Source organism: Schistocerca cancellata, chromosome 1 (genome assembly GCF_023864275.1).
Source record: "Schistocerca cancellata isolate TAMUIC-IGC-003103 chromosome 1, iqSchCanc2.1, whole genome shotgun sequence".
In the NCBI taxonomy this organism is placed as follows: domain Eukaryota; kingdom Metazoa; phylum Arthropoda; class Insecta; order Orthoptera; family Acrididae; genus Schistocerca; species Schistocerca cancellata.
Genome location: NC_064626.1, coordinates 881,964,104 through 881,987,143, shown reverse-complemented (window position 1 = coordinate 881,987,143; position 23,040 = coordinate 881,964,104). Strand labels below are relative to the sequence as shown.

The 23,040-nt window shown below is 38.6% G+C and overlaps 1 protein-coding gene across 1 annotated transcript in view; it reads right to left on the bottom strand.

Moving 5' to 3' along the window:
- Nucleotides 1–3,026: 3,026 nt before the first annotated feature.
- LOC126190571 (DNA replication licensing factor Mcm2) overlaps nucleotides 3,027–23,040 on the bottom strand; it is a 37,804-nt gene continuing 17,790 nt past the window's right edge. The window contains exons 8-14 of the mRNA XM_049931030.1: nucleotides 16,604–17,039; nucleotides 15,223–15,473; nucleotides 13,695–13,859; nucleotides 10,464–10,778; nucleotides 8,207–8,389; nucleotides 7,851–8,006; nucleotides 3,027–3,347 (exon numbers count right to left, since the gene is read on the bottom strand). Of these exons, the coding sequence (XP_049786987.1) occupies nucleotides 3,219–3,347; nucleotides 7,851–8,006; nucleotides 8,207–8,389; nucleotides 10,464–10,778; nucleotides 13,695–13,859; nucleotides 15,223–15,473; nucleotides 16,604–17,039 (1,635 nt within the window). The 3' untranslated portion in view covers nucleotides 3,027–3,218. The remainder of the gene's footprint in view (nucleotides 3,348–7,850; nucleotides 8,007–8,206; nucleotides 8,390–10,463; nucleotides 10,779–13,694; nucleotides 13,860–15,222; nucleotides 15,474–16,603; nucleotides 17,040–23,040) is intronic.

The following is a 23,040-nucleotide window of genomic DNA, read 5'->3' as shown; positions in this document are numbered from 1 at the left end:
ACCTAGAAGAGGTGCTGCACCCAATGTCATGCTGTTAGCAAAGGCACTCACGTTGGCCATCTCCTGCCATACCCAATTAATGATAAATTTCGCCGCACTGTAGTAACAGGTAAGTTTATCACATGTCCCACATTGATTTCTGCAGGTATTTCACTCAGTGCTGCCTGTCTGTTAGCACTGACAACTCTACACAAATGCCGCTGCTCTCACTTATTAAGTGAAGGCTCACTGTGTTGTCTGTTGCGAGAGCTAATGCCTGAAATTTGGTGGTTCGTATCTGTGCATAAATGAAAACTGTGCGCACACCATGTGGTCTTTCTTCTACCAATACCACCATAAGTTAACATTTCTGTGCAACCATCTTTCACTACGCAGTAGAAAGGAAATGGGCCATGTTGCTACCTTGAATAGCAACATGTACCACCACAATGTGTACATCACATGACCCCCAAAAAAATTTTAAAAAAATAATAAAAATTATAGGAGACTGATTCTTCTCCTGGCTTATAATCAAGGTCAGCACAGCAACTACGGGGGTAGCTTGAACTATAAACAATAGAAGTTAATTTGACCATTCAGTACAACGGAAATGGATTTGACCAGCCAGTTGCGAGCAGGCAGTGTTAAGTAGTTGATGTGTGACCATAGTGTTTCAATGTTGTGTCACAAATTGTGTTTCCAAACAAAATCATAGACATGGCTTGATTGAAATGCAAACCACAGGCAATTCATGTTTTTTAAGAATCATAACTGGTGATGAGACTTAGTGTTATTAATATGAACCTACCACAAAACAACAAAGTGCAGAAATTCACATGGAGGGTCAACTCTTTGATCACATACTTACATTCAGCCCAGTGTGGCATCCGAGTTCATGCCAAAGAAGGAGTTTTCTGAGTTTAACATGGGCGTTCTATGAACATTCTCCATATTGTGTTAGAGTGGAGGGCAGCTAACGAGTTCTCTGTTCTTGGCCAGGCTGTTACCTGCTCCCTCAACTGCTTCACTCAAATCTCTAGTGATTATGCAATCAGTTATTTACAGTTCTGTTACCTGTACCTGAGACCTGGTACGCTGATCTCAAATCTTCCTCCCAAAACTGCTACCTAGCACCAGTATCTTTCTGTGCTACTTGCTTTCCAACGCAACTTTTAAATTAATTCTTAATGTTCTGTTGTGCACTTCTTTCTTCTCCACCCGAAACAGGCTTCTCTCTGAAAAAGACAAGCTAAATTTGTCCTTGATCTCAGTAGTAACAAGATTTCCCAAACTAGTCCCTTTTTGCCAATTTCCTCCCCACCCACATACTTTATAATAAAAGTTTTGCTGCTTCAGTCTGAGACTTTTGGGCACAAATCTTAGCTTCTTATTTTGCCATCTACAGATCTTTTAAACATACCCTACATATCCATAGGAGAACCTTCATCTGATCTGCTGCAGCTGTCCCAATGGAACCGCAACTTACCATCCCAAAAATCAGACCAAACTATTATTCACTAACTTGCAGCAACATGTACATCTGTCATTTATGTTCATATATTAGAAATAATTACACAGATCTGCATGTGTCTGCACATTAGTAGCATGTTGCAGTTCTGTTTGTACTCACAGATAATATACGAACAAATTAGGGTTACCAGTAGTGACTTCCAACACTGAATAGCGTTATAAAAGATTACACAGAATCAAACTGTGTTATTTTTTGTAGATAAGCTCTAATCAGTCTGATATTCAGCCTGTCTGATAAAAGAAAGACATTAAAAATTAAATCCAGATAAGTTAATCCCATGCCAACCAATACCCAATTTAAAGCTAAACACACAATTTCTCTTCTTATGAACTAGATGAGAGGTGCACTCAGAGGAATTTAAGCAGTCATTCTTGCATCCTCTATATGGATATGGAATGAGAAAAAACCCTAATACATGTTACAATGGGACCTCCTAACCACTAAGCACTTCTTAGTGGTTTGTAGAGTACAGATGTAGATGTATTCAGGAAGGAAATTATCTATGCCTTTTTCAAAGGGACTGTCATGACATTTGCCATAAATAACAGTGTAACAATGGAAAACCTAAATATGGATGGCCGGACTGGGATTTGGATCTCTATCCTACGAAATCTAAGTCCAGTGTCTCACCTCTGTGCCATTTTGTTCAGTGCTATAGAATACAATGTTGGCAAGGGAACACTAAGATTACAAATATATCATTGGTGACAGTAGACCTCAAATTTTGAAACTTACTTAACTGTAACTTAATTTTATTTCTTATATACAATTTTATCCAAAAGTTAGCATTTTAAACTACGCAGTATCCAGAATTTATATGTCTGTGAATTTTTACTAATATCCTCTTTATAAGATTATAAAAATACTTTACTTCTTGGGACATCACACAGCAAAGAAATACAACAATCCATAATTGTTGATATTGGCATAAAATTTAAGTTTTTTCTATAAAATTAATAGTCTGCAAAATATTTGTACACTTTCATCATTATCTTACAGGTTCAGTTCTTACAATCGATTTTCCTTAGAAAATCCATAAATCTAAAGTTTGTTGCACTTTTGTTCATATACCAAAATACAGCAATCGTGTTTTTGAGGGAATTCACATATAACTTACATATTTGAAATGGACAAAATAACTGTGATGTTTCAATAAACATGGTATGCAACCAAGTCAATGTTAAAAATGAGCTTTTATAGACAAGAACAGGAAGACAGACTAGAGTAACTACACATGCACACACATGTTCATTAGTGGAAATGCAATGCCTTGAGAAAAGTGAGAATACAATACATTGACTAAAGAAGACAAGAGAGACTGATCATTTGAACAATACAACAGGTTGTATTTTTTTATATCACTATGGTTAACCACTTGATGAAAACAGTCTCGTAGCAGATCTATGATATCCATCGCACTCTTCACTGCCACTGGCACAAAAAACTAAAATCTTTTTTTTAAGCATTCAAAACACGGTCTTTGTATATAGTGCATGTACACACACACACACACACACACACACACACACACACACACACACACACACAAACACCTGACAGAAAGCACTTTGGCAGAAAACTGCAATTTATACAATATGTATACACATCAGATGTGAATGAGATGAGCTCACTAGGAAAGCCAATCTCGTCTCCAACAGATCACTGAGATTGTTTAAAACAACTGTTTTGGAACATATACCCTGAAGGTTCATTCATTATCTGGGTGTATTATTTTCTTGATTATCAGATGTCTGTCAGCTTCATACTTGAAACCATTACCAGTGAAAATATGAGACTTGAAAAATGTTGATACATCAGTAATACCAATGACTCTGGCCTGCAACAAAAGAAAAATGCAATTATTTTATGCAAAACACCAATGCTGCATATCTCTAATAGAAAATATATGTGTCAAATAGTAAGAAGTATCTTTAATGTACTTATATGGACATGTCCGAAAGAACAGACACCATTGAAGACCTGCAGCTGTCTACAACGAAATTAGAATTACTGTAATGCCTTCAGCTGCTAATGGGCATTGATATATATCAACGGGGACAGGTGAAAATGTGTGCCCCGACCGTGACTCGAACCCGGGATCTCCTGATTACATGACAGGCGCTCTATCCATCTGAGCCACCAAGGGCACAGAGGATAGCAACTGCAGGGGCTATATCGCACACGCCTCCCACAAGACCCACATTTTCACCTTGTATGTCCACACACTACGTTCATAGTGTCCCACCCCAACACACTCATTACTCGTGGACAACATTCTTACGAAGTCCCGTAATATTTCGGGGAATATGCGTGCATCCGCACATAAGAAGAAGGTCATGGCTGGTGTTGCCAGAACTATATACTTATATGGATATGGAGTCCGTTGTTTCGGACATCGAGTGTTGCCGTCTGGAAAAGGCTGTTCGGATGGCAGACTTGATGGACACAAGATTATCAGTGGTAGAGCAACCCTGGCTGAAGCCATCCTAACATGGAGCCAGCAAGCCACGTGACTCCAGGACCCAACCCAACCGCCGAAATACCATATGTTCCAGCAGCTTAAAAAGAACGTTGGTGAGGCTGATGGGCCAATGGCTATCCACATCAAGTGGGTATTTGCAGGTTTGAGCACTGGAATGATGGTGCTCTCCCACCATTGCGATGGAAAGATGTCATCGCACCAGATGCGGTTGAAGGTGACGAGGAGATGTCATTTGTAGTCAGATGAGAGATGTTTGATCATCTGACTGTGGATCCGATCTGGCCCAGGAGCTGTGCGGGGCAGTGGGCAAGGGCGCTGAGGAGCTTCCATTCTGTAAAAGGAGCATTACAGGGCTCACTGTGACATTCAGTGAATGAGAGGACTTTCCTTTTCATCCGCAATTTGAGAGTGCGAAAGGCTGCAGGGTAATTCTCCGACGCAGAGGCTTGAGCATAGTGCTCAGCAAAGTGCCTGGCAACTGCATTTGTGTCGGTAGATAGCATGCCATTGATGTTAATGCCAGGGACACCTGTTGGGGTCTGGTACCAAAAAACACGTCTGATCTTCATCCAGACTTGGGAAGATGATTTATGGCACCCAATGTTCGAGACCCACCTCTCCCAACACTCCTGTTGAAGTCTTTTTATAAGCTAGCGAACACAGGCATGGAGTCATTTAAAATCTATGAAGTTGTCAAGGGGAGTGACAGAAACAGAAGTATCACCCAGCTGGTCACAGGCGAGTAATGCCAGAGATTGGTCTGGGGATGCTGCCTGAACCAAGACTGCACTGTTTCTCATCTTGGGCAGTGCTGTCACTTCCCCAAACTTATCCTGAAGGTGTTCAACAAAAAATTGAACCAAGGTGAATATAGCTCTCTTCTTTCTGTAGCCCAATGTTCCTCCCATAGTGTAGTGAGGGTGAGAAATGATTTTGGGTCATATCTGTCAGCATTGTACTCTGTCTTACCCTTCTTAGAGACTGCTGGTGCCGTACAGTCACCAGCAAGAGATGACTTAGACCGCTTCATTGTGGGTTATCTGCCCTGAGGCCACTCACTCCGATCGGGGGCTCTCCCTACAGGTGCCAACCCAGCCACAGCAAAGGCCACCTGGCATGATGGCCGTTGCCGGGAGTCCTGATGCCCTAGGAAGACAGGCATCTACTCCTTGGCATGTGGGGAGTTTACAGTTCAGCAATCAGCAGTGCGATCCCTGTGTTGTCAGGGGGCTACCACCAAATGGGTACATGACGGTCCCACGGTAACGAACTGGCTACTGTGCTGAATATTGGGCACAGAGAAATCTAATACTGTCATGGGGCAAAAGAGGACAAGAGACAGCGGAAGAAGATAACATGCCCCAGAAAGAGTCCTCGCCCAAACAGTTGTATTTCAGGTTGGAGGCGCAAAGCCATGACGACAAGAGGTTCAAGAGAACGAATCTAAGGGCATTACGGATAACTTGTGCACTGTCCCCATATGGCCCACACTTCTGTAGAATTTGGAAAGTGGCAGGTCAAACCATAAAATGGGACCTGAGCTTATAGGGCCAAAAAGTGTGAGACACCTTTTAGTCAACTCTCATAACAGGCAGGAATACTGCGGGCCGGTTCTAACCCCCACATCCGTAAAAGGGTGCGGGACAGTGATCTTGTGTTTGTGCTTCCAGCAACTCCCAGTGTCAAGTTATATTGTGTGTATAGTAGCAAAAAGTGTGAGAATACACTGTGTGTATAGCAGTTTATGAACTTGTGCACTGCTTACTACATCTTCCATAACGTGACAGGTTGTTATCTGTCATGCCATCACCTACAATTTTAATTTTACAACCATGGTGGCCACAGGCAATTATGCACTTTACCGAGTGTCACTGTGCAACCACATTATCACACATTTGATCATTTCAATCACATTTTTAGTTGTGCAAGCATTCTGCTGGGCAAAATAATTAAATTCCATAAAGGTGACCTAACTTATCCCAGTAGCACAGTTCACTAATGCCTGGAAATAAGGAATTACTCAACTACAACATAGCTGGCCCAAATCCTGATGATAGAAGAAATTTTCACCACCAGCATTTGTCTGGTAATGAGAAGAAGGGTGGTATTATATATTCTTTACGACCAGACTACAAAACACTGTCGCTGGTTTAAATACCAAACCTCTCGGCAGTAACTGCACGTGACTATCCTTAAAGTGATTTGTGCACTGGAATATGAATCCACGGTGTCATGTTTCTCAAACTTATCACAAGAAATTTGCATTTTATGTTCCAGAAATACATAAAACACATCTCTAACTCAATGTTCTGGCAAAGTCTTCTTGCAACAAGAAAGAGCGCTCATATGTACAACTTTGCAACAATTTAATCTTCAGCATTCTGCCATACACATTCAAAAGCTTCTATTCTTTTATTTTCTGAACTGCTTATCATCCACGTTTCATTATACTCCTGATAAATATCTTCAGAAATGACCTACTAACATTTAAACTTATATTCAATGTTAACAATTTTCACTTTTTTAGAAATGCTTTTCTTGCTATTGCCAATCTGCATTTCTACTTCAGCCATCATCATTCATGTAGCTGCCACAACAACAGAACTCATGTACTGTTTTTAGTATCTCAGTTCTTAATCTAATTCCCTTAGCACTCCCCCATGTAATTCAACTACACTCCAGAACTCAGTTCCCTTCATAGCTTGCTCACTGTACACAGTGAACATCAGGAACAAGCTACAATCATCTCACTCCCTTCTGAACTACTGCTTCCCTTTCATGTCATTATTACTTTTATAACTGCAGTCTGTATGAGTTGTAGACATAACCGATGAATCTTGAGCTTATCTGAAGACTCCTATTACATGTTACAGTATTTTTGAACCAGGGAAGAAAGAGAAGGACTGACATTTTTTTCAAACTGGTGCTCACTTTTCTTGACAGCCAATAGCACACAATAATGGAGTTACTGAATTACAGAGTTTCTGTACAGCAGTTTACAGCACTAAGTGTGTTCCATTTTCTTCTCAGGAACAACTAAAGAATTAATAGTTCACACAAACTGGGATCAGCATACTAGACATGCATAACAAATTGAACAGGTGCCACACCAGTTCGTAAAGAACATGATTCTCCCTTCTTCACAAATTCAACTGCTACTCAACTGGATTTATCATTATGTATGCTACAGGAAAATGAAGAGTGTGCTGGGGATAAAATTCTGTTCAGAAGACACATTCAATTCAGCATTTCTTCCCGGAGCACAGGACATGACATAAAAGTTAGTAACTGTCTGAAGAAATCTGCAGATAACTGAGATCACTGCAATTATGAATTACAAGAAAGGCCAACACAAGACACAACTATAACATAGCTTTTACGAAAGTACATCTATAAAAATAGACTTTCTGATGTTATAGCATAGTAGCTTCCACAATTTCACTCTCTACTATTATAGTGAACATGATTTTATCATTTTTATCAGAGAGGCAGAAGTTCTTAATAACCCAAGTGCTGAAGATGGTTATACTGATAAAAAAAATTAAGATGTAAACATAAAAGGAAGATAATTACTACCAGACAACCAACAAGTAGACAAAAACAGTTGTTTGTTCATAACCACACAAGTAACTACAACTACAATAAAAATGTAACATTATGACTAACCACTGGATTTTTAATTTTTTTGAAAATTTTAAATGAAATGAACAAAAATTTATAAGTTAACCAATTGTGAACTCTAATCTAGATATACTTTAAATGTTTATTTGAACACACCAAGTATAGCCTTTTTTATAAATGGGACAAAACTAATCCTACATTTAATTATTAAATTAATTTTCACAATCTGCTACACACCTTATCTAAGAAGTCTTTCTCTCTCAGCTTCAGCATACGAACTTTTGTTCCATGTAAACTTCTCATGAAAATCAATTGATCCTTTGTCATGGACTGTAGGATGTAGTACAGCAATTCATTATTGTCTTTGTCATATGAAAGATATTTCTGGAATGTCTGGAAAAGAAAATGCAATGCCTCTCGTGCATATCAAGATACAACAAAGAAATTCAGATATTAAAATTAAGTGTACAAGGAATATAATATTCATGCAAGAATATAAGAGCTTGGAGGAACAAGAAAAGCAAACCATCCAAATGGCACACACACAATCAAATAATAAAGCCATGATTAATAAATTTTTATTCCGAGCTTACCGTTTTCATAGCATTCATGACACTGTATTTCTGTGTCTGGATAAAGCTCTGCAACATCATGCATATAGCCATGTTGACATCCGATTCTTGTACATATTCACGCAGGTGCATCCTTGCATGAGCTTCAGACATTCTAATTATACTTTCTATATGTCTTGCAGTAATTGGAAGGCTTCCAGTCACCTGCGATTGAAAAGTTTTTATTTCAGAATTGACAACTCTTATCAGTTTCTTCAGACAGTAAAAATATAGATGGAAGTAAAAGCTCCACTCGGCAATTTTTTGTAAAAATTGAGATACTTTATGTCTTTCCCACTGAGACCTTCCGACTATTTAATATGAATTCATAAATCAATCAATCTATCAGATGATGTGCCATTTATCTGATAATAACTGGAAAAATGTTGCAAAAACAATAATAATAATAATAATAATAATAATAATGCAGCAAATGTGAATGCAGAAGACAGGTATTTCATGCATCGGTCTCACATACATATTGATATAATGTGAGTGACAATGTTTATCTTAATATTTCAGTACAGAATGAATAACAAGGGACAGGAAAATTTCGTGTAATTGAGAACACACACAAAAAAGCTAGAAATTGACACTTTCTATGAAATATAATGAAATTCGCCATTTTCTCCATTCTCACGTAAAAATGTTGTAATATGCATCAGGTAGCATCTCATGGCTAGTCAGTGTTGAAATTAGGTTTTGCCTTTTTGCTGGAGGCTGAGGTACACATATAATCTTAAAATTAGAGTACATTTCTCTTGTTAAGAACTATAGTCCTAGAAGTGATAAAAAATGAAAAAATTCTGCTTCTTACAAACTTCATTCCCGCAACAGTTTTAATTACTGACATTACCTTTCCCAACAATTTAGCAGAGATTATCTCCAATGTAGTGCACCAATTAAACTGCACACTTTGATGGTAAGTGTGTATAAATATGAAAACCTGCAAAATATGACATTTTTTCTGTGCAAACTCATAAATCAACATCATATCTGTTCAGTACACTTCTTTCAGCCATCACAGCACAGAATATGCAGTTTAATTGATGCACCACTTTAAAGATCTTTTCAAAATTCATAGTAAGCTTTAAAAAACATTGACAAAGGCTTCCAGCAGAGGTGAGCAAGCTCTGAAACTACTGATTGCACCTTCATGCTAGGCAAACAACTCTTATGGCCATAAATCTGTTCAAGTCTATGTTCACAGTCCTAAGTTTTTGTTCCATCCATAGGATGATGGTAATTAACTCCATTAATGCTGACAAGGCACAGAATGTTATGTGTATACTTGGGATGGTATGTCTTAACTATGATGATAATTATAATTTACTGGAAAAGTAACTTTCCATCCTGACAGGAAATGTAGAATTGTCAAAATCTTGGTATTATGCTATAGACAGTTTGTTTTCCATGAGCAATTACAGGCAGTTGTTTTCACATTATAGAGAAGTGTGGGTGGACAGCTGGCATAATATTTCAGAAAAGAAGTTTGAAGTTATGACAATGCTTTCTTTTGAATGGAGCAAATTTCATTGTCTAATTCAAAAGAAGGCTGTTTGACCACAAGCTTACTTGTTTAGAAGTCTTTTTGCTGTGCCTGTCTATGACTCAGCATATCTCCAATATATGGTGAGTAGCAATTTCGTTTTTTCATAATACTGTTTAATTTAAGATACTTGTCATTCAACTTCTGTTTTCACATTGTTCACCCCAACAAGGCTACTATCCATATTAAACTAGCTCGGTAAATGAGTTCACAGGTCTAAGAAAAGCAGGAGCATACTACATCCAGTACTGCCATGTCTAGTAAAAAAAACTGTGGTATTCAAATCAACCTTCAGGTTAAGGGCAGTATTTTGTAACAATTGTAACAACTCTCACATAGTTACGTAATGTGAAATATTAAGCACTCCTTAGTCGTAGGAGACTGCTTGATATTCCACATTAAAGACCATGAATGAAGTTAATTTGATTTACATATGTAAATCGTTTTTGACAAGTGTATATTTTAGCAATATAAAGAAAATAAAGAAATTTAGACCACTTTGGACTTGTTTGTTCTTCTCATATGTCAATTCTGACAATGCAAAGGAACACATAAAACATACAATAAAATTTTCTTTTAAAAGGCAGCAGATTTCAATAGATTAACACAGTCTTATCAATTAAGAAAACATATATCTCAGTTTCACGGTTATGTAAAATAAGGGAAAGGCAAATGTTCCTGGTTACTTACAAGAGACTCTTGGCGTAATTTGCTGTACATATTTGCGATTTTATCCTGGTCAATGTTTTTGAGTGTTGGATGGACATTTTGACGTGCATAAAGTAGATATTTTTTAAGCAGATCCTGAGGTATGACATCAACTTGTTTCAGACCTGGATCTGGGAGTGGCTCATCTGCGTAATTGCATGGTCTGTACATTGCATGAACCTTCCTATGAGACTTCACGACAAATCGAGCAAGCTGTTCATCTTGCATCACATCAACTTCATCTCTCACAACACACAAAATATCAAATCTTGACAAAATTGGTTCCGAGAGATTAACCTGAAAACCAATCCAACAAAATCTTAAGTCATTCAAGCCTTATACATTAAACAATGAACATAGTGGAAAGGAATGTATAAATAACAAATACATTAAAAATTATTAATCACAGCGTCACTGCTTTTAATCAACAAGAAACCCTTAAGCTGAAAAGTACTCTTAGATGTGAGAAAACCATTAGCTTTAGAAATGTAACATTGGCCAACACACACACACACACACACACACACACACACACACACACACACACACAGGGAAATCACTATGAATGAGGACTAAAATGAATTAAATATTTCATACAGACTAACAGGTTGGAAAAATTAAATAAATAAAAACAGATGCCCATGTGTCAAGAGATTAACAGAAAGAAATCTGAAATGAACTGTAAATATTACGTGTATTAATTCCAAACATCATACACCACTTAGCTAAACACAGAAAGTGGAAAGGCACTTTTATATACACATTATACTAAAGAATTCGAAAAGAAAGTAATCAAAAATTCTGGGGAAAAAAAAGGAGCCTGTCTATAATGAAAAAACAAGCTGAGATTATAAGAAGAAAACAGCATGCAGCATTTTGCTAATACTTCCGTAATAAATGTACCCCACCCTGATAGTATACTCTTGCCATTTCAACATAGACCAACTGCAAGACTAGAATCAATCCAGTAAACAGAACTGAAATAGAACTTTACTGTTGCGCGTGTACTTTGTCTCCACACAGATGGGAATTCCTCCAAGCTTAAAGGACATCAAAAGTTTATCTTCAGCTCACTTCAACAATGGCCCTGCGATTGCAGAACAGCTGGGGATACACAAGAAGAATACCACTGGGAAACACCGAGTCTGACCAAGAGCATGCCAAGGGATCAAAAACACAAATATTCAAGTCATGCACGCACTTGAGTATTCTTTCAGGAAACACACACACATCAAAAAAGGTTTTGCATCACCCCAGTTCTCCGAACTCCTGAAAATAGACACTGACTGTGGATATTCTATCACACAGTGCCTTTCTCTGTTCAGAGATGTCACTAAATCCACCCAAAGATGTGAACAACCATGCATGAGCAGCGTCTATTAGACGGAGGGGGTCCGACAGCCTATCAGTTCCAGTCATTCCACCAGGAAGGATCTACACAGCTCGTGCTGTCTGTAGTTCAACCATGCCTAAGCGGTCAATACCACAGTTCAATCACGTCGTCATTGTTACTTTGTGCCAGGAAGGGCTCTCAACAAGCGAAGTGTCCAGGCGAGTGAACCAAAGTGATGTTCGGACATGGGGGAGATACAGAGAGACAGGAACTGTCGACATGCCTCGCTCAGGCGACCCAAGGGCTACTACTGCAGTGGATGACCTCTGCCTACAGACTACGGCTCAGAGGAACCCTAATAGCAATGCCACCATGTTGAATAATGCTTTTCATGCAGCCACAGGACGTCGTGTTAAGAGTCAAGCTGTGCGCAATAGGCTGCATGACGTGCAACTTCACTCCCAACATCCATGGTGAGGTCCATCTTTGCAACCACAACACCACACAGCGCGGTAACAGATGAGCCCAACATCATGCTGAATCGATGGCTCACTCAGGATTGGCATCGAGTTCTGTTCACCAATGAGTGTCGTGTATACCTTCAACCATCCTCCGACTGGTAGTGCAACCATATCGGTAGAATATTGGCAAGGCATTCGTCTTCATGGATGACAATTTGCACCCCCATCATGCACATCTTGTGAATAACTTCCTTCAGGATAACGACATCGCTCAATTAGATTGGCCAGCATGTTCTCCGGACATGAACCCTATAGAACATGCCTGGGATAGGCATCCACTCTGATGGATCTCCACCAAATCGCCGTTGAGGAGACGGAGAATCTGGACCAACAGTGCCTTGATGAACTTGTGGATAGTATGCTACAACAAATACAGGCATGCATCAATGCAAGAGGACATGCTACTGGATATCAGAGGTACTAGTGTGTACAGCAATCTGGACACCTCTGAAGATCTTGCTGTATGGTGGTACAACATGCGATGTGTAGTTTTCATGAACAATAAAAAGGGTGGAAATGATATGTTGATCTCTATTCCAATTTTCTGTACAGGTTCTGGAACTCTCAGAACCGAGGTGATGCAAAACTTTTTTTGACGGGCGTATATTTAAAGACGTTTACTCCCTATGGAAAATCCCTTTTAGAAACTAAGGAAGAGACTATTTAAAACATGGCCTTGATAACGAAACTCAAATAACTAGTCCTACCGGTTAATGAGTAAGCTTTGGTAGCTGCAGTTTCATTGGATTGCCGTCTGAAAATGCTGTAGAATTTAGTTCAGGATAAAGCACTCGCGCACAGAGGTACTTTAGCAAGGAGAAAACAGGGACTGATCCTAAGTACAAATTGTTTGGGCATCCAGCCTGTTTGTCAGATCCGATCCCTCTTGACTTTCACCTATTTCCAGGTCTAAAGTAATTTCAGGCTAGAATGTTTTGCATCTAATAACAACGTAATGGCAGCTGCAAGTGGATGTTTTGTTGGCCTTCCAGACACCAGCTACTGAATCTGCTTGATCAATGGGCACCACCAATTAACGAACACAAAGTAACTCACTCCCCCTTACATACACATGACAATTTTGTAGCATCCTAAAATGAACAGGCACTACTGGTCAAACACTATACTGGTTTGCAAAGCACTGTGCTCTCAAATAAATCTGAAAACTATAATATACCATGACAACACCTTCAAATACAGTGGAAACACTGTACCATATCTTACTTTTAACACTGAGACATAAACTATCTGCACATATGAACTGAAAGAGCAACAAAGTTCAAAGCTTTGTTACTCTTCAGACGTGGTACTAATACAATGGTGTACTACTGACTACAGAAGTAGTTCTACCTAACTCACATTTTCACTGAAGGTCATGCTCGCATCATATCTTCCACCAATTGGATTGGCTGCAGCAATAACAGAACATCGTGCTTGTAGCGAGGTGACAATGCCAGCCTTGGAAATAGATATGGTTTGTTGTTCCATGGCTTCGTGAATGGATGTTCGGTCCTGGTCATTCATCTTTCAATGACAAAACAAATTATACAATTATTTTCAATTATGTTGAATCATTTCACAGAAAAACAGATACATAAAGTTTTTACAAACTTTTGCTATAAAACAACAGAAAAGATTGATACACTGAAATTGTTTTGAAAATTTCAAGAACATTAATTTAGCTTTTTTACCTCCTCTTTATTACTTTTTCCACAAAACTTCAAGATAACCTTCCATTTTACTGACCAAATCATTTCAGGTTATTAACCCAGTAACTCATTTCTGTTGTTGACCAATTTCAATGTGTTTCTCCTCTTCACTTACTGGTGAGGTATACTGGTCATGTATTAAGCCATCATTTTGGAAAAGTTTGGCCCACTTTCGTCCCACAGTGAGGAAAATTTACTAAATTGCAGTACCAATTTCACACGATGTATAACAACATGAAGTTCACAATGGAGATGGAAGAAATTTAATACCATCATTTCGAAACATTACGATAAAGATTCTGGATAGCACACACTAGCATTCCATGGCACATGTTTGAAGTAGAATCTGCACAGAGTTGGGTCACCTCATCACAAGACGTGGGGGCATATCTACCCATCTTCAGACAAATAAGAATAATAAAATTATCAAAGAACATGTGCTCAGTTTTACTACAACTTGCAATATTACCCATTCTCAACACCTCTCTGCTCCTGGACTATACATCTAAATTAAGAACTTCCTGGGCTCCATCAAAGATACACATACCTCCATCAAAGCCAACCAGAGCTATACACAGGCTCATTGGTACTACAAATGACTTGCTCTTTGCAGCTCTAGGTGTGAGCGTAATCACCCACTATGGCCAAATCCAATGTTCTATCTTTCAGCAGTGGGTGAAAGACCTTAGAGGCATTTGTCACACCACAAGCAGAAGTCTACAGCAGTAGTATGGGAAGACAGTGGAAACACACTGTTAACGATCTGGTCACCCATAACAACAGTTTCCATCAAGAGATTTTGAAGAACACTTGAGGCTGAGGATGGTACTTGCAGATATGGAAGTTACAGAATGACGGCAACAGGGACACATTGGCTAGTCACTCCAACACTAGCTACAACCTTCACATCTAAGTATTCACAATTTCTATGCTCGATAGCTCCTTGACAAAGGATAGCTTCAATTCAGACTCAATAAAAAGTGATTATAAATAATTTAGGGAAAAGTTGTTTCTTGACTGATACCCCGAGAAGATTTTGTCAATGTTATTTATCATGAAAGCCTCCATTCCCTCTCACCTTACTCTACAACAAAGAATAGCACACACGCGCGCACACACACACACGCGCACACACACACACAAAATAAATCAATGAACAATATTTACAATTACAATACCTTGTCAAATTCATCAATGAGACAGACACCTCTGTCGGCCAAGACAAGTGCTCCAGCCTCCAGCGTCCACTGACGTGTAATGGGGTTTCGATTCACATACGCAGTCAGACCAACAGCAGATGCCCCCTGGCCTGTTGTGAATATTGCTCGGGGAGCTACCTTCTCTGTATACTTAAGAAACTGTGACTTTGCTGTACCAGGATCTCCACAAATCAGCATGTTGATATCACCTCTCACCTTGTGTTTTTGCCCTGTGAAATAAAGATAATAATGATCGTACACCTGATACAATACATGCAAATTTTGCAAAAACAAGCCTCTTGCCCATATATGCAATAGAACTGTATCTTTAAATTTCAGTAACAATCACTACTAAAAAGGAGGTCTAGGTCATCTGCTTCAAAATCCACTGAACTCGCAGTATTTTTGACAGTTCTCAGCAGAATCAAGAATTACAGAGATTGGACACAATCTAATAGCACTGAGGTAACAGCACATTCATTGGAAAGAAACTGAGTAAGCCTAACATACTTGAGAGGTGAAACCACATCTACCGTTGATTCAGCGAGCAATTTTACAATACTGTGGCTTCTTTCAGTGTGTTTTTAATACATAATTCTTAACTGGATGGAATATAACAGTCATCAGCGTTATCTGCCTGGAAACGACATGTGAATGGTGACTGATCCGACAGTGCCACTAAATGAAGTGGTGGCGGACACTTGAAGAAATCAGCCACTTGAGCAAAAAAGAATGATGATACAGCATTACAAACCTGCAAGCTAGAGCAAAGAAGGCTAATAGGAAAGGAAAAGAACTGTATACAGTCAAAATGGACAAACGAAAAGCTACTATCTCTACACAGAGCTTCTAGTGTGCAAGAAGTAAACGCTGATGATCGTTTAGCATTCTACCAAGAACTTCATGGTCAACCTGTTTGACATGTCACTTACAAGAGAGTTAAAGTAAAAAACTATAGAAGATATACAACTAAAATAACACCAGATCTAACCTCACAGAAGCAACTGGATGGGGGGGGGGGCGAGAAGTTTAATTTTCAATCCATAGGAAAGATCCTCACAAGAAAGAACAAGTACTGTGTTCACAAGTGACTTTTTTTAAAATGATAAAATAACACCACAAAACATATTTTTTGAACATAATTATTCTAGAAGCTATTTCCATTTCACAATAGCCACCAAATTATCTATAGTATCTTACATGAAAAATATTAATATTCACCAAGTCTCTCTATATTCACTCACTCACTCACTCTCTCTCTCTCTCTCTCTCTCTCTCTCTCTCTCTCTCTCTCACACACACACACACACACACACACACACACACACACACACACAAAATATAAATATTTGCATCTTACCAGGATTTTTTGGTTCTCCTCCAAATAATGCAAGTGCCAGACCCCTTTTAATAAAAGCATGGCCATATATGGATGGTGCAATGCTAAAAATTATTCTGTCAGCAATCTGTGGATCCTTGGACAACTTCATGATGGCATGTACATCATCATCTGATAATGACTCAACAATATGCTTGCAGTCTTTTACAACAATATAATTTGCTAAGATAACAGTGTTGAAGACAGGGAATCCCTGTTCTGTATTTAAGGAGCCCTCGTAGTTATTTGTGTATACTCCTGTGAGATCTATCTCATCACCTGGCTTACACCTGTCACAAAGATCACCCAATAGTATACATTCCTTTGATCGTGGAATACGACCGGCGGGAATACGCCCTGGTGACTCCTGAATTGTAATCTTTTGGAAGTTACGATAAACGGTCTCCTCCATATTCACCTGGAACAAATAGGACAAAATTTTTTAGAAAAAATGGAGCACTACATTTCTGACAATCGAAAATGGATGTTCAAATAAGAAACTGAAGAAAGACGGAGAGGAAATCGTATTTAGTGCTTTACACATGCAAAGAACTGCAACAGCTCTCAAAACACTCATATACTGCTGAACCCTTCAAAGCACATATTTTCTCTTCCACAGGCATGTCGAAAGAAACCAGAATTATCATTGCAAGGCATAATAGGTGTTATGGAAAATCATTTTCTTGTGCACCTACTTGTGTTTGGCAGACAGGGAAAGAACACTGCAAAGGTCACTTGTCAAAGATGAGGCCATTAGAGACTGAGAATGAGCCTGTACAGGGCAAGGCTGAGGCAGTAAACTATTTGCATCTTTTTCAAGGGAACCATTCTGGCACTGTCATACACAATTTAAGAAAACAATGAAACACACAAATCTGAATAAGAGTTTAGTGCCTTAACCACCCAATAGTGCTTGTTCCCACAGAGATCTGTCAGACAAAACACAGAACTCGAAAACTCTGGATGTGTATCACTGAAATACCATTTGTCAAGTTTTGTAAATCCTCATACTGATAGTTTCTTAACTTTGGCACACTTTGTCGTAGAGTTAAAATCAGCTCAGGACTTGGACTTAAAATATAATATAATAACAGATTACAGGCAGAACAAAATAAGGACAAAAAGATTTTTTTTAATATTTTAAATGAAAACAAAAACAATACTGTGACAGCTTGTTTTGACTGCCAGCAGAATCAACCCTTATCCAAATTGTCTGTTGAAGAAGCATTTTACTCTACACAGATCTGGTTGTATAACAGTATGATCTTGAAACATTTATAAAAGAAATCACACAAAGTAGCTAAGTACACATGGCTTGAGACAGACTCCGAATAGGGACAAGTAAAACTGCGTCTCCTGTGACAGACTATTTAAATTGTTTAAAGCAACATCTAACGAAAGAAGGTGCAGAAAAAAGTAGAGTCAGATTATTTTGTGATTCTTGTGGATCTAAAAAAAACGACTCCACAATAATGGCAATGTTTTTACACCAAAAGTGCAAAGGTATTTCAAGAATTCAGCATTATTTCCCACTATGTGGGCATCACTCTTAGTCTCCTGACAGAAAATATGAAACAATCACTCTGCCTTCAGAACACTGCGATATTTTGAAAAAGCTGGTCAGTAGCTCATTGGTACTTAAGGGTAGGAGGGAAATTAAAATACATCCAACAGACCGAAAAGTCAGAGAGAAATCTCATACCAAATTCAGCAACAACAGGCTCAGAAAGCCAGTAGTGGATAAAAATATGCTTTCAAACATGGAAAAAGGCTCAGAAATGAGGCAGGAGACCAGTAGGGGATGAAGTACTAGTAGAAGCGAAGCTGTGAGGGTGGGTCATATGCCATTCTTGAACAGCTCAGTTAGTAGAACAGTTGCCAGCAAAAGGCAAAAGTCTCAGATTCGAGTCTCTGACCAGCGCATAATTTTAATCTGAGAAGAAGTTTCTGGATGAAAATTGTTAGACTTTCGTAAAAGGACTGGACCAGGTGTCAGCAACACCTGGGTTAAAGCCTTAAGATAACATGGTATGGAAATAAGGTAATCACTTCCAAAGCCCTAGACAGCGATCACAGTCTTTTAGTAGTGATGATTAAAGGGATTAAAGAGGAAAAAGGGACAGGGAGGAAAGAAGGATAAGAGTGTGGAATATGAAGGAAGAGAAATGTAAAGAAAACTTTAGAAAAAGTGAAAAGCAACATACCAAGTGATGACATACAGTCAGTAGTGGAGGAATGGGGAACGTTCAAAACAAACAATGGTGGAAGCAGCAGAAAAAGTGTGAGAAAAAAACCAGTGATAAGAAAAGCTGGAGACATACACCCTGGTGAAATTATAGAGTAAGGGAAGACGTTACAAAGAAAAATGAGGCTTTCCAATATGTAGGGCCAGGAAAATTTTGTGTTAACAATAATGCAAAAAATAACAGCAAATTGGCAGTTTTTATTAACACATCACGAAACTAGCTATTTTTAACAAACTGTCACTAAATTTGACATTTTTCCAATTTGTATATTAGAAATGTCATTAGTGTTAGGGCAGTGGTTTATTAATATTGGTAACTAATAGTTATTTAATGTTAAAATCGGATCTTAAGGTTGACATTTGCATATAACCTTGCAAATGACCATTTCTCATGAAAACAATTCCTGTCCTACAATTCACTTAAAAGCATCTGATGCAAGACCAGAGACAGAGTATATCTCTTTGAGATTACCTGGAGCACAAAAAACTCTGTTTCTATCACATTGCAAACTCACATTATAATGTTTATACTAACCAATGGAAATGTCATTTAATAGCAACTGGATTGTGTGGATATCACCATCAAAATAGTTTGAAGTCTTTCTTTGTCAAAAGCAGATTATTTCCAACTGCACTTGTCGAGCCAAAATTCGCCTCACTCCCAGATCTTTGACCTTGCAGAGTGGTTGTTATGTTTCACATCTTTGTCCAAATAGCACAGTAGTGTCCACATTTTCTTGTGATTTCTCGCTGTTTACTTTATCTCATTCACAGTAGTAGTTTTCGTAACCGTAAAAAATGGCGAAACAAAAGAGCACAGGAGTTTGAAGCTAATAGTCTGTATGCTCCAGATACATCTACATTATCCTGTAAATACTGCAACCGTAGGATGTCATGGGACAAAAAAGATACTATATTGAAATGTGTGTAGAGTGAGAAGCACAAAGGAAATAGATACAAGATATTCAATGTGCAAATAAAGCAGTACGCTTCCATTAGTGGCAGCTTTGAAGTCGCCAAGAAAAAGAAAAATGACTGCGATTATCTGGCTTGAAGGACCGTCGAAACACTTCTGAAAGTGAACATTTCGCTACACAAACTAGAACATAAAGATGTTCAGGAATAGATGAATGAATTCATAGAAAATAAGCAGAGGTTGCTGACAGTAAATGGCGCGATAATCAAATTATAGTTTTCAGCTTGCCTCATATATTTAATAAAGCAATAAATTTTGTCAGCACAGATTCAAATTAAGTTATACTTAAATCGAATGCTAACAGTGGGGTTACTTTTGTATTAAGATACTGGTGACAGTCTGCATCAACACAATAAGGGAAACTGTTGTATCTTCAACACAAAAACAACGAAAGGATAAGGTGATGCAGCAACTAGCTGGCAAGGACGTTGTAGCTTCAGCAGTTAAGACCACTTGAAAAGAAGTCATTTTGTGTTTTGGCCGTGATGCTGAAGACTGTTGAGCAATGGAACAAACAAAAATTTCTTGCTGCGAGCATGCAAGTTCTTGACACAGCCTACTCTTCACAGTGTGCTTGTGCTTTGCAAGACTATAATATTCAATATGATAACGTTAATGTTATCTTAAGTGGCACTACTAGGTGTATGAATACATGTGTCAATTCATTGAAAACAATTATAGGAGACTATTTAAGCCATGTTCAGTATTGTGAGCTCAATCTGGTCACAAATAAGGGTGTCTCTAAAGTCACTACCCATTTCCACGAAAACTAATTTGTTTTTCTTTTCTCTGCAGATACTGGTACCTTCGCGCAAGGTATTTTGCAAAGACGAACAGTTTGCCACTGTTTGTGCACAGGTATGTGGATTGTCATACGAAGACACATGGGCAGAATTTACCCATGAATTCCACAAACCATCCCCATCAAGGGAACAAATTCATCTGCTTGTGAACAAATTTAAGCATACCAGTAGGTATGTGTGATGAGGTTGGTTGGTTGGTTGTTTCGGGGAAGGAGACCAGACAGCGAGGTCATCGGTCTCATCGGATTAGGGAAGGACAGGGAAGGAAGTCGGCCGTGCCCTTTGAAAGGAACCATCCCGGCATTTGCCTGGAGCGATTTAGGGAAATCACGGAAAACCTAAATCAGGATGGCCGGACGCGGGACTGAACCGTCGTCCTCCCGAATGCGAGTCCAGTGTCTAACCACTGCGCCACCTCGCTCGGTGTGTGATGAGGTAAGTCATGGACAATCACACGTATCATCAGAAATAGTACAGTGGAATTGAATGTCCCTCACAACACAGTGTGGAAAATCCTATGTTTCACTCTCCAAAAATGTCCTCATCACATTCAGGTTCTGCACGATCTTGAGGATGAGGATCTCGCCTGTTGTCGGGCAATGTGTTATGACCTCATGGAATCTGTAGAGGATGAGTATTTAATGGACAACATTTTATTCTCCTATGAAGCTACATTCCACATTTGTGGGAAAGTTCACAGACACAACAGCCAAATACGGGCATATCAGGAACCACATAAAGTATCGGAGAGGGAACGTGATACACCAAAGGTCAATGTGACAAAAGCTTTATTTGCTGAGAGATCAATAATAGGTAACAACTACCTCAACATGTTAGAACTGTTCCTTGAGCCGCAGCTTCAGGATGACAGCATAGGTGCACCTCAACAGCCTGTACACATCATCCATGATTACCTGAAAAGAACCCTTCCAGGAGGTGGAGAGGCAGAGAATCACCTCGACTGGGGGCTTCCCGTTCACCAAACCATAATCCTTTTGACTTTTTTGTATGGGGTACATGCAGTCCAATGTGTACACTAGCAAGTGCATGCTCTGTCTAATCTACAGAATCATATCAGGGAAGCAACAGGCCAATTAATAGTTGAAATGCTGAGGTCTACATTTAGTTTCACTACTGAAAGATGGGAGTCTGTGATTTGACCTAGATGGCAGTCATGTAGAAGTGCAGAACTTCACAATAAAACTGATTTTTCAGTCACTGTCTACCTTCGTTGAAATGGATAGTGACTTTAGAGACACCATGTATTTTTTTCCATGGAACTTTTGAAATTTAACTTAGCTATTACTAACTTAAAGTGTGTTTTCCTGAATACTAGGAAACCATTTACATCCACAATTTTTAAAGGAGAAGAAGAGGGATCGAAAACCATTTCCACTTCCAGTGTTGACACACTAGAACTCTTGGCTTTCTGCAACCACACATGTGGCAGAATATTTTGAAGACCTGGTGGAATTATTCTGCAGTGATAATATGCAGGAATTATCCAATGCAGGAACGGATTATGTTAATTCACAGTCTAGTGATGATGTAAATTCAATTCTTGTGGAGGCCACATTCGTTAAGGAACATACAAATGATTTGATGATATCAGCATGTACTTATACCTAAATTTAATAGCCATATTGTGGCAGATGGAATTTATGGCGAGGAAACCAGAAAGCTTGTGAATAAGGTGTAGAGGCATATTCTTCAGGCAGAGATGAGAGAAATGTGTGAACACACCAGACATTGCATCTCCAAACAAAGCTGAAAAAGCTCATGGTTACAGATCCACTCAAGTCTCTGTTCTGAGGGATAGGACAGTAACCACAAACCTGGTTACTGCTGACATGTAAAAGTGTCTCGTGTATACCTGGCATGGCAGTTCTCAGCAATACAAATATTCTGAAGGGAAACAAATCTCTTCAGAATTTAATTGAACAGTAGCTTTCAGCAGGAACTGTGAACACTGTCAAACGTCAGCAGACAACTTAACCTGACAACCCACTATTTGCTGCAATTGCACCGAAGGCAATTGGGATTCCATGTTCAAACATATACCCAATAGAATAAAGTAGTAACAGACTGGTGATCCAATCTCTCAGAAGAGAACATAAAACTAATGATAATGATTTCATATGAAAAACTGTCTGTGATGTACACTTAAGTGTTAATTTTTCTGTGGGGAAATTAATTGGTTTCACATAAATGTTCTTTCTCTAAAATAATGTACATAAATTTGATGCCTAAAATCTAAAAAATACAATATAATTGAGAGGTACTTTTTCGTTCTCCTAAATCTAATCAATACAACTCAACAAAGTACTGAGTTACAATGAAATAAGAGAAAAAAACAAACTTAAATATAGGTTTGAAAAATTTATTTTCCAGTGAA